The sequence below is a fragment of the Ceratotherium simum genome, chromosome 3 (genome assembly GCF_057802395.1).
Source record: "Ceratotherium simum simum isolate JZ-2026a chromosome 3, ASM5780239v1, whole genome shotgun sequence".
In the NCBI taxonomy this organism is placed as follows: domain Eukaryota; kingdom Metazoa; phylum Chordata; class Mammalia; order Perissodactyla; family Rhinocerotidae; genus Ceratotherium; species Ceratotherium simum.
The window spans coordinates 50,607,931-50,620,643 of NC_141902.1; the positions used below are offsets into that span (position 1 = coordinate 50,607,931).

The following is a 12,713-nucleotide window of genomic DNA, read 5'->3' on the forward strand; positions in this document are numbered from 1 at the left end:
TTTCCCCCACCAATTTTTTGTGTGTGTGAGGAGATCAGCCCTGTGCTAACATCCGCCAGTCCTCCTCTTTTTTTTTGCTGAGGAAGACTGGGCCCGGGCTAACATTCATGCCCATCTTCCTCCACACTATATGGGACGCCGCCACAGCATGGCCTACCAAGCTGTGCGTCGGTGTGCGCCCGGGATCCGAACCAGCGAACCCCAGGCCGCCACAGCGGAGAGCGCGCGCCTAACCGCTTGCGCCACCAGGCCGGCCCCTCCCCCACCAATATTGCTTCTCTTTTTTCTTACGCTCCACATCAATCTGTGGCAAATCTAGTGGGCTGTTCTTTCAAATTATGTTCTAATAGCTTCTTATTACCTTCCCCGTTATCACCCCTGTCCAAACCCCCATTAACTCTCATGTGGACACCTGTGTATTAATGCTCTCCCAACTTCTACTCTTACCTCCTTAGAAACAATTTTTCAAGTGGCTGTTACAGGTGGCTGCCAGAGTAATACCTTTAAAATGTAAATCTGATCAAAAGTCTCCAATGTCTTCTATCTCTCTTACAATAAAATCTGTGGTCCACAAAGTCTGCCCTACAAGATCTGCCCTTGGTTACCTCCCTCCATTTCCCACCACCTGCTCTTCCCCTCACTCTAGCCTCCCTGGCCTTCTTGTTGTTCCTCTAACATGCCAAGCACACTTCTGTCTCAGGGCCTTTACACTTCCCCCAGATATCCACATGGCTCTGCTCAGATGTCATTTTTTTCCAAAAGAACTTACCTTACTACCTCCACCACTTTGTCTCTTCCCCATATCGCAGCTTTCTTTATAGCACTTATGACACTACCTAAATAGTTATAGATTTGTTTGTGTGTTATCTGAGATGTAAGCTCCAATGGGGAAGGGACATTGTTTTGTTCACCGTGGTACTGCCAATGCCTAGAAAAGAGCCTGTCACATAGTAATAATGCAGTAGGAATTCATTTAATAGATCAATATGTTCCTACTATTGGAGGTCCATTTTATTTGGCAAATGTTGAGTTAAATGGATTCCTTTATTGAAGGACTTTAATTTTCTTTTTTTTTTTTTTTTTGTGAGATCAGCCCTGTGCTAACATCTGCCAATCCTCCTCTTTTTGCTGAGGAAGACTGGTCTGGGACTAACGCCCATGCCCATCTGCCTCCACTTTATATGGGACGCCGCCACTGCATGGCTTGCCAAGCGGTGCGTCACTGCGCACCTGGGATCCGAACCGGCGAACCCCGGGCCGCCGCAGAGGAGCGCACGCACTTAACCACTTGCGCCACCGGTCTGGCCCCAGGACTTTAATTTTCAATGTGAATCTCTAACAGGAGGAAATGATATACGGTGTTTCCCAAATTTATTTAGTCATGGAACTTTTTTTTGTTTTTGAAGGAAGAGCATCTATACAATCTTGGGAGACTCGTGCTTTGAGGAAGAGAGTTCAGGAACTGCTGTAGTAGAGCATGATTTCCCACAGTGCCTTTCAGATTTTAAAATAATTGAGTAGTCTGTGCTGATTTACTGCATATCAGGAAGGTAAAGGCTGTGATTTCTGATCCACTTTATATTATAAACAAGCATAATTTCATATCACATTTCTGCTCAACCATTTTACCATGTATAATTTTAGCCACAAATATCATATGGTCCCCAGAAACATTTTTAAAATGTTTTGATTAATGAAAAAGTCTTATTCCACTTAGCAATAAATATGTGAATTAATTATACATGTAAATAGGCATAAACATAACATGTGCAGAAGATTAACAGACATACAGGAAAGAGATATTGATATTCTCCCTCCTTTTTTCCTCCATCTTTTTCTACATCTTTACCTTTTCCAAAAGTTGCCATAATTAGATACTAAAGACTATTTTACATTTTATTTTTTTCTTTTAATGCCATGTTGTATTCTTTGCTTTTCGTTTCAAAGTGGGTGACTCAAACCCTTTATATTTTCCTCTCTCAAAAAGGTAAACTCAATTGCTTTTTACTTATAATTGTTTATTTTGTTTTTTATGAATTACTAGCATTAGCTATGAAAAAGGTTCTCTACATTTAACAAAAGACAAAAGCTTTACACTGAGAATGTTTCTTAAAATCACAAAAGCAGGATAATAGCAAAAATAGATTTTTTTCTCTATGCACGATTATATAGTTAGAAAGGCTTTTATAAATATAAAAACCTGCCATTACAATCCATTTCACTACTGGGCCATCAGCGAGGCAAAATGTTGTTTTCTGAGCCTTGTCTGAAACTGACAAATGAATGCATTAAAAGGAACCAAAACAAAATACTGTTTATTTTTAGGGAGGTACAAATGAAGAGCTAAAAGAAGTATGTGCTCATGTGATCAAAATTCTTTATTAATACTTATAAATAACATGTCATGAAATCAAGTTAGTCACTTGATCAAATGTGTCAATAAATCATTTTGGAATTAATTAACTAAAACTGAATTATACACTTAAAGAATATTGTGGCACATTCATACAGAGATGGATGGCAACTAGACTTTTGGTGGTGAACATGATATAGTCCATACAGAAATCAAAATAAAATGATGAACACGTGCAATGTATATAAATCAATTTTACCTCAATTAAAAAATGTACATATTGCTGTAGATTGTAAGACTAATAGCCCCAAACAAATTATGCCTCCATCTATCCACACCTGTGGGCAGTCCTCTCCACACTAACTCTGGGCTTGCCTACACGATTTGCTTTGCCCAGGGGGACATTAGCGAATGTGATGCAAGCAGAGGCTTGCAAAAGTTTTGTACATGGGGCTTCCTCCCTCTCTTCCTGAAGTTGGAACTCTCTCTTGCTGTTTTTAAGCTACCCACACTCTGTTGAAACTGTGAGATGATGACAGCCTCATGAGTGACCTCAGGAGAGATCAACAGAAGAACTGCCCAGCTGATCCCAGTCCAAACTGCTGGCTCACAGAATTGTGAGAAAATAAAATGGCCAAGTTTTAGAGTGGTTTGTTAGGTAGCAACAAATAATCAATACAAATATAAAATTGTATTGCTGACAAGTACTTGTTACTTTCAAGTCTCTTCAGTGACTAGAAAATTATTACTCAGTGGGGCTTCTGCTTAGTGACAAATATGAATATACAACTATCACAACTCCAGCTAAAGTGACCATTTGTTTATTTTACAATTGCATAAAGAGTTTTATATTACATCCATGAAAGTGTCTTTTTTTTTTTTTTTAATTTATTTATTTTTCCCCCCAAAGCCCCAGTAGATAGTTGTATGTCATAGTTGCACATTCTTCTAGTTGCTGTATGTGGGACTCAGCCTCAGCATGGCCGGAGAAGTGGTGCGTCAGTGCGTGCCCGGGATCCAAACCCGGGCCGCCAGCAGCAGAGCATGCACACTTAACTGCTAAGCCACGGTGCCGGCCCCATGAAAGTGTCTTTAAAGTTTACTCTCTTAATTTGGTAAATATCCCCGAAAAAGGTAAAACGTATGTAGAAGCGCCTAGTACTGTAAAGTGTTTAGAATATGTAGATGTCCAACAAATTTCCTTCTTGAAATCCTTAAGTTTTTAACTGCTTGGCAAACAGTTCTTTCCCCAGCATGCATGTCTGAATTAAGAAAGTGCCAAAATAATGAAGTTTTACTATTTATGTGATGGCCCAACTAAAAAGTGGCATATTGGACTTATCCAAATGGAAGACTCAAAAATTTAAAAAGGATATAATGATAAAAGCATGCAGTAAGAATGTTGAGTTTTAGAATACAATTTTTCTCAGCTAAAAAAAAAAAATCTGGTGTTAAAAAATTAAATTCAGTGTTCTTAACACCTTGATCAGCTTTTCCCTGTCTGTAAGTGGATCCTGTATCACATGGGTCAATTTATTCGCATGTGGACCATTTTAGTAGCCATACAAAGGTCTTCTCTCTTAAACCAGGTCTTCTTCCAGCATTTGCTACTCGAGTGTAAGACACACCACCACGGGAAATCTAGTAATTATCTATAACAATTCTCCCTCCCTTATCGCCCCCCACCTTAAGATATTAAGCCTGTTGATTTTACCTCCTTAATATCTTTCAACCATCCTCTCCTTTCCATCTCAATCCCCATCCCCTAATCCAGGTTTACTATCTTCTTCCTGGACCACTACAATTACTAACTAGTCTCTCCGTATCACTCTTACCCCTACTCCTCAACCAAACCTCTTCTATTCACAACAATCAGAGTGCTCTCTCTGAAAGGTGAATCATATGCTCATGCTTAAAACATGTTGATGGCTTCCTAATGTTCTTTGAATAAAACCAAAATCCTTAAAAATTTGTTATTATAAATTCAAAACAAACTCTAGATCGCTCTTTCCCTTTGTTTCCTTATCGTTAATAATCTTACTTTTCATCCTCTCTGGTAATTTATGATCATATTTACCTTCTCGGTGTAGGACCTGCCACTCTCCCGCAATCCAGGCCTTCCGGGACGCATACAAGATGGTATAGCGGGTCACAACTGTCTCTGGGCCATCAGGGGGTTTCCAAGAAACCAGGGCAGTGTCATCCTCTATCAATGTCACTTTTACTCCAACTGGTGGGCCTGCTGGTGCTGTGCACACAGGTAGAAAATATGGTATCACTAGGATAAAACGGTCACAAACACTCAAATACCTGGTTAACAGACTGACAGGCATAGAAAAGAGTTTGAAAAACTAGAAACCACTATAAAAACATCTCAAAATCATAGCTTTTACAGATCATTAGTGATAACGATAAAATACTATTTTTTCTTCTTTCCTTGAAAGCTAATTTCATTTTTATAATGTTTAAAACATTAAAAAAATATAAAGGAGATGGTAGATTCCCAGATGGGGAAATACTAAGTCAAACATTGTAAGCACTTTTAGGGCTCTTGTTATTGTTTTTCCAAACTGGTAACTAGAAAGGTTTACAGTTCCACCAGCAGCACATGCCCATTAGATACCGAGTCGAGTCACAGCCCAAGAGATACTGAATCTAAGTTACATTTCTTACTACAATGTATAGAACATATACTTAACCTGATCTAGGAAGCCACTGATGAAAGTACTTCTGAGACCAAAATTTAGTCATTCTCCAAAAAACTGTGAATCAGTGAGTTTATAGGGCAGACTTTAGATTAATAATTTATATCTGCGAAAAGTAGTGAAATCTTGGGATTTCAGTTGACCCCATGTTTAGTATGAGCTAAAAGTGTGAAGAGCTGGTTTTTGGCATCACATCACATATGGAATGTTGGCAACACCATAGCAAGGAAGCCCTAGGATCATAAATGTCCTTTGCTTTCTCTCAGCATAATTACATAGAGCTGCAATGGTCCTTATAGATCATCTAGTCCTTCACTCTCATTCTAGAGAGAAGGAAATGCAGGTCTAGAGACGTGACGTATCTCGGTGAGAGCCAAAGATCAGCTACAGAAATGGTGCCCAGTCAGGAATCATATCCACTGCACACAGCATCAAGCCATCACTCATATAGATGAAACAGGTTCTACTGTGGGCTCCTAACATCACAAAATACATTATTCATTTACTTCCATTTTAAGTTACTTGCGTGCAGCCTTAAAAAGCACGCCTGATTAAAAAAACTTAGTTTCCCCTAATGAGACACTAAATTTAAGCCCACTTGCTTGTACAATACATACACACAGAGAGGAAAAAAATTTAAATATAATAAAGGAAAAGAAACTTCAAAATTTCAAAAGAAATTTCAAAAGAAACAAAACAAATACATACATGTCAACGGGTAGGTGGCAACCAGGGCAGTATCCTCTTCAAAACGACATATAGATTTTTTAAACATTCAGGTAAAACCCATAAGGGAGCTGCTTTCTTTACCTTCTGGAAGTGTAGCATGGTAGACAACGGGGCTCCAGGGACTGGAAAGCTGATCCACATGCAATCGAACAGCAAATTCATATTTGGTGTTTGGTTCCAGACCTTGAACCAACATGTGAGTTTCTGATCTATAACAATGAGTAATGAAGTTATTAATGCCAATAGCACACCGTTTCTAAAGATTGTCAGTATTTCCTATCAATACAGGTAGGGCATATTGTTACTACTTATTAGCTCTTCATTTTCTTTAAAAAATTTTTTTAGGAGGAGGGCGAAAGGGGTGACAGGGCACATGTGTACGGTGATGGATGGTAATTAGTCTTTGGGTGGTGAACGTGATGTAGTCAACACAGAAATCGAACTATAATGACGTGCACTTGAAATTTATATAATGTTATAAACCAAGGTTACCACAATTAAAAAAAATTTTTTTTTAGACTAAAAGAGCAACCTAATTTGACTACTGAAGTATGACATTTGCTATTATCTTACAGAAATAAGCCTAAAAATTGCCTCTTTGAGAGGAAACTAGGAAATTAAACAGTATAGAAATGTCCCAATACAAAGGATTTCCTTTGAAATACTGGAAGTCAAATCATTCTTTTAAAGCATAGTGATGGGCATCTTTCTAACTACAACCTAGAAAACAGAATCACTAGCTAATTATTTTGTGATGCCAGCATGAAAATGGTCTTTTGTTTCTTTCTTTAAATATGCTAAGTTTGGCCACTTGAAAGCAATAATAGCTTCTTGCCTCATCTTGTTGCATGAGGCTGGGGAAATAAAAAAATCATTTAGGGAAACGAAACGTCAGAAGATGCAGTTTTCAGAACTGAGTACCGTGAAGATGTAAAATCCCCAGCTATTTTACAAGTAAGATAAATCCTGAGATCAACGGTTACAGCTGAAGCTCAAGCTGCCCCAAGACGGTAAGAAGTAAGTGTGAGCGGAGAGGAAAGCCAAGAAAACAACCATTAACAGAAGCTACATACGTTTGAAGGTACAGAACCAGAGAAGCATTCTGCAGGCCAACAGGGTTACAGCGGATGGTGTAGTTAATTATTTGCGCAGCGGTGAACGCAGGCCTCCTCCAGTGCAGGAAGATGGATGATGAGGTGTTAGCCTTCGCATACAGATGGTGGGGTGGTGGTGGAGGAGGAACCATGCGATCACGAACAGCTATTGAAAAAGACAATGTTAATTCACCTCACGGCATAACATTTGATGTAGAAAGTGGTGAAATGGTAAAATCAAAATACCCCACCCTAAAGTTGACTTTAGGTCTTTCTTCTACCAGAAGTTCACAGTGGTCTAGAGATATATCCTTCAAACCTGAGCCAACTCTTCCATGAGTGAGCTAAGGAATCAAACATTATCAATACTTAACAGATTAGAAAACAGAAGCACAGAGAAGTCAAGCTACCAGCCAAAAATATCCAGAAATCCTCTTTGGCAGCAATAAAACCCAACAGCTTTTAGTAGCAATAAAACTGAACGGCAATTGGAAGAAAATAATTAGCCTCAAGGTTAAAGCAGATAAAAGAAAACTCAGTATGTAGGTATTCGATGGCTATTTTACCCAGTTAAATATCTAATGGTCTTTTGCATGCAAAACTAAAATAGATTCTTATAATTAAATACATCTCACTGAAATATTTATTGAGCACATACTTGTTCAAGATAGTACGTTAGGCACTATGGAGGATATAAAGTAATAAAACCAACAAGGCCTTCAAGTAGCAATGAGACAAATTTAAAGGAGAAGGAGGAGGAGAAAAAGGAGTGTGAGCCATAGTGAAAGGACCTACTTACACACGCATCCCGGCGTGCTGACTGTCTGGTCTGCCTGATAGCCATCTTCTACGTTGCTGTAAGCCAGCAGCCTCACATGATATTTTCTTCTGGGGTCTATAAAGAAAGCAACAGGTAATAATTAGGTCTAGCACTCTAGGTATGAGCAAAGGTTCTAGAGCCTTTCTAGATTTTGATTTAAAAACCTTCTCAAAGCATAACATTTCCAAGTAAAAGGAAATTTTCGTTCTCTCCCTATCCTACAGAATGACTCAGCAATTCACCTGAGTATAACATTGCTATTGTGACTATCTACCAATTATTTCAAATTTTACCTTACTTACCTTCACTTCAAACAATAACATTATCACCATCACTCTTCCTCCTCCTCCTCAACTGACCAGAGATAGAGTCTTGATTTTAAAAGTCTTGGGTTGTGTGATGGATCACTTATAAGAGGTTACATGTGTAGAAGTTTTTGCTTAGTTATTTGAGGGTAGTCTACTTAAAAGCATGGAAATCTGAGTGAGACTGTTTCCCCCCTCAAAGTTAAGGAGAATTACAATTTTCATCCTTTGAAAATTTTAATAACCATGTGTTAAGTTTATTTTTAAGTGTGCCTTCTCCACAAACCTACATTTTCAAGTTGAGAGCTAAATTCACCAAGAAAGATGAGTTGGAGCTCCCTCTACTGGTTCTTGCTAACCATCACAATATGAAAACTAAAGTCCATCCCATATTAAAACAAAAAATTTTTTCAGGCCTTTGAGGAAATAAATGATTATAAAACTTAAATGATATACTTTAGAAGATATTCAAGAAGTTGAACGATATAAATACATTTAAATGTAACTGTTTATGACAACATTTAACCATAGAGTACGTAGGGCAAAAAATAAATACTATTCAGAATAATGTATTTCATTTTTTCCCCAGATTTATTGAGGTACAGTTGACAGATAAAAGTAGTATATATTTAAGGTGTAAAACGATGTTTGACATGCGTATACATTGTGAAATGATCACCACAAACAAGCTAATTAAAATATCCATATCTCACACAGTTACCATTTTTTTGCTGTGTGTGTGTAGTGAAAACACTTAAGATCTACACTATTATTATTAGAAAATTAGTAGCAAAAAATAGCATTAGCAAATTTCATGTATATAGTACGTTATTGATATAACTATAGCCCCTGTGCTGTATATTAGATCTCCAGAACTTATTCTTGCATAACTGAAACTCTGTACCCTTAGATCAACATCTCTGCATTTCTTCCACCCTCCAACCCCTGGCAACCACCACTCTACCCTCTGTTTCTATGAGTTCAACTATTTCAGATTCCACATACAAGTGAGATCATGCAGTAAGCGTCTTTCTGTGTTTGCATTATCTTACTTAGCGTGATGTTCTCTAGGTTCATTCATGTTGTGCAAATGGCAAGATTTCCTTCTTTAGTAAGGCTGAATAATATTCCATTGTGTGTGTGTGTGTGTGTGTATACACATATATATATATACACACACACATATATATGCGCCACAGTTTCTTACCCATTCACTCATTGACACACATTTAGGTTGTTTCCATACCTTGGCTATTGTGAATAATGCTGCACTGAACATAAGGGTATAGATATCTCTTCAAGATACTGATTTTGTTTCCTTTTGATATATACCCAGAAGTGGGAAAACAATCATTCTTGAGAGATATATCCAATATGGAAAAGGACTTAGAATCAAAGAATAAAGATAATTCTAGAGTAAATTCAAAATTTAAAAATCCAAAAATAAAATGTGAAGTTTATTAAACTCTCCAAAGTAATTTAAAAGTTTGTATAAATATTTTAGAAACTGGTAAATATATTCTAATATTTAATATTAAAATGCATTAAAAGGATGTCCTAAAGTATAAACTTTTTACTTCTATTTGTTTTGACAAAATTAAAAACACAAGAAGAAAAATTTATACAACTTAGAAAATTTCTGTACTTTCTAGATAGGAAGGTAGAAAAACTAATAACATTTGTCTATCCTATAGAAAATGTTTTTAGGTATGTTTTCTTGAGTATCACAAAACTCTATAAGATATACATTATTCCCATTTTATAAACTGGTTCAAAAGTGTATGTCCAATGCCATACGATGTCCAATGTCACACAAAGCTGAATCAAGAACTTGGGGATATTTCTTTTTTTTTTTTTTTTTTAAAGATTTTATTTATTTATTCTCCCCCCAAAGCCCCAGTAGATAGTTGTATGTCATAGCTGCACATCCTTCTAGTTGCTGTATGTGGGATGCGGCCTCAGCGTGGCTGGAGAAGCGGTGCGTCGGTGCGCGCCCGGGATCCGAACCCGGGCCGCCAGCAGCGGAGCGCGCGCACCCAACCGCTAAGCCACGGGGCCGGCCCATTGGGGATATTTCTATGATAAAGCACAGGGCCTTCAAATTTACACAAATACACGTGCCTCTGTCATAGCAAGTAAGTTTGTCTCCTCATAATGAATTTTAAAATAGAAATCTTTTCAAACATTTTATAAAATAATTATCAGAAAACATAGAAACACATTTGGATTTTATCACTCAAATGATTTCCAACATTCAACACTGAAATTCTAAGATTCAAAAGGTTTCGGTTCAGATTAACAGCTACTTCACTTGAATCTGTTTTCTTCTTTCTTTCCTTCTAACATATTGCTGAACTCATTAGTCAAGTGAATCTTGAGTTCAATATTACAAATACTCCCTCTGAATGGGTACAAATGGAATTCAGTTGGCGCTCTACAGTCTAGTTCTTCATAAATTCATAGTGCAACCTTCAAAAATGTTGCTTTGTTCTGTCTCTACTCAATTAGAAGAGTAACTTCAGGAAAGCCTCCTGAGTGTGAGGTATTATGTCAGGAATGTAGCAGATACAGAAAAGGAAGGATGAGACAGAATTTGCCCAAAGCAGCTCACATTCTCAGGAAGCCAGTCATGGATACAGCTATCTCTCACAGAAAGCTGATTTTAATGAGTGTTATGAATATAGGTGGAGAGATTAATCTTTTTTCTACTATGCAAAACAGTCAATCAAAACTTCATGCATACTTCTCTGGAATGGTTATTTTTTTTCAGTCCTAAAATTGATTCTTCAAGTTTTCCCTTCTTCTTCTTTAAAAAATGAACTGCTTACTCTAAATTTTAAACTCAGAAATAACCTTTTTTTGGTTGATCAGACAGAAGCAGCTTGTGTGTTCTGAGAAGATGAGAGAACAGAGTTGCCTCCTTAACACACACCCAGCCCCGGGCCATTACCCACTCAGCACAGACTCCAACAAGCCCAACGTGAGAAGCTGCAGCTCCTCTGATGTCCATCTGGAAATCATCCAAGTAGCCAGAGCATCCATCTCCAGTGCCAGCCTCCTTCACCTGCCAGTTTACCTGAGGTCAGGAAAAGGCAAACCATCGAGAGGGCAAAACAAGTACATCAGGTGCATGAGATTCCCTTCTATCCACACACAAAAGGGAAAACAAGAACCAGGATCATTTTGGAAATGATTTTACTAGAAAAAATAAATTTATAGGACATATTATGTGGAAAAAATAATTTAAAGGAGAGGGAAAGCCCATTCACATTTTTCACATGTGATTTACTCTTGATGCTCTATGAAGAATCTCATTTTAAAAAATAAAAAGTGCCAGGTTAGGGCCAAGCTAAGCAGTGGGTCATGTGGATTGCCATGTGCTCCTCTATGGCTTTAAAAACTATAACTCCAATCTCAAAATCTGGTCACTATATTATTTTGGTTTGTTAGGATCCAGAGACCCTGGAACGACCTGGCTCATTCTCGTTTATCAGTTTGTTTGAAACTGGATTTCATGTACTGTTTGTAAATTTAAGAGAACCAGGGACCAGAGCCCTCAAATAACGTTAAGATGAGCATTATCAGGCAATAAGTTATCAGCTAAGAAAGAAAACAGAGAACAGCTACATAATTAACAGAATTAAAGATACAGAGTAAAAAAACAGAGTTTAGGACAAATATAATAAATACAGGTAAATGCATAAAGGATGCACCTCAGCATTAAGTAGCACAAGTCCTAAAACTCCACAGTTCTGCAAAGACCCTCTGATGCCTAAGGGACAAAGCAGAGACCCAGGATCAACACTGTGAAGTGCCACAGGGAACCCGTTCCCAAGGCTTCTTACTGCCCTTCTTGAGTCAAGCATTGCCACGTATTTGGTGCTCGGTTACACGAGACTCAGCAGACTTAGACTATGTGGTTTAGGGGGGAAAACAGCAAAGTCAGGAAGAGCAGCCACAAAAAATCGTGCAGGCCTTCTTGAAACCCAGTGAGGAAGGAGGAGAAAGAGAGGGGAGAGAGTCGGTTCCAGTCCCTTCAAAATTCAACACAAGGGGAATAAAAATCACTCCTAATAGGACTAATTCTTAATGGTCCCAGGGGTGATGGCTCAAATTGGTAGTATTTGGATTAACCATTAAACTCGCTTAAAGATACAGCAATATATAAAGACGAAGGGTCAGGAAAGAAAGCTCAAATTAATTTAACACAAATCTGACCCTAAAAGCTTTGATTCAGCACAGTTCAGCTCTGGACTGTCAGCTTAATATGAAGTGATTGTGGTCCTAGCCAAATGAGCTTGTCTTTCCTTTATTAGAGGGTCAACCTTTGGCCAAAAAATGAAAAGCTCCTTCCCAAAACACTGCTATGGCTACACCCTTTATCTTTTCTCCACTGGCTGTAGGACTTGCCTCACCTTCTTTCCTTTCTGATCCATTCTCACCACCAGCTCTTCTACTTGAGTTTGTTTTACATGAGGAGGAGTCAGAACCAGAGTCCGGCTGGCCAAGAAAGAGTTCACAGGCATCAAACAAACTTATATCAAGTGCCTACTAAAAGTCAGACACGGTATGAAAGACTCAAGGATTAGAAGGACATAACTCTTGCTTTTAATTTCAATCTACCAAGGGGGTTGATTGGTAAATGAACAGTCTGTATATATTATTCACTAATTGTATATAGTCTTGAGCAAGTTTCTTAGCTTTCTA

The 12,713-nt window shown here is 38.0% G+C and overlaps 1 protein-coding gene across 1 annotated transcript in view; it reads right to left on the reverse strand.

Annotated features, from left to right (window-relative positions):
• The window catches only part of PRTG (protogenin), a 119,433-nt gene that overhangs the window by 16,810 nt on the left and 89,910 nt on the right, over positions 1-12,713 (reverse strand). Inside the window, exons 12-15 of the mRNA XM_004421607.3 lie at positions 7,681-7,776; positions 6,861-7,047; positions 5,869-5,996; positions 4,431-4,601 (exon numbers count right to left, since the gene is read on the reverse strand). Of these exons, the coding sequence (XP_004421664.1) occupies positions 4,431-4,601; positions 5,869-5,996; positions 6,861-7,047; positions 7,681-7,776 (582 nt within the window). The remainder of the gene's footprint in view (positions 1-4,430; positions 4,602-5,868; positions 5,997-6,860; positions 7,048-7,680; positions 7,777-12,713) is intronic.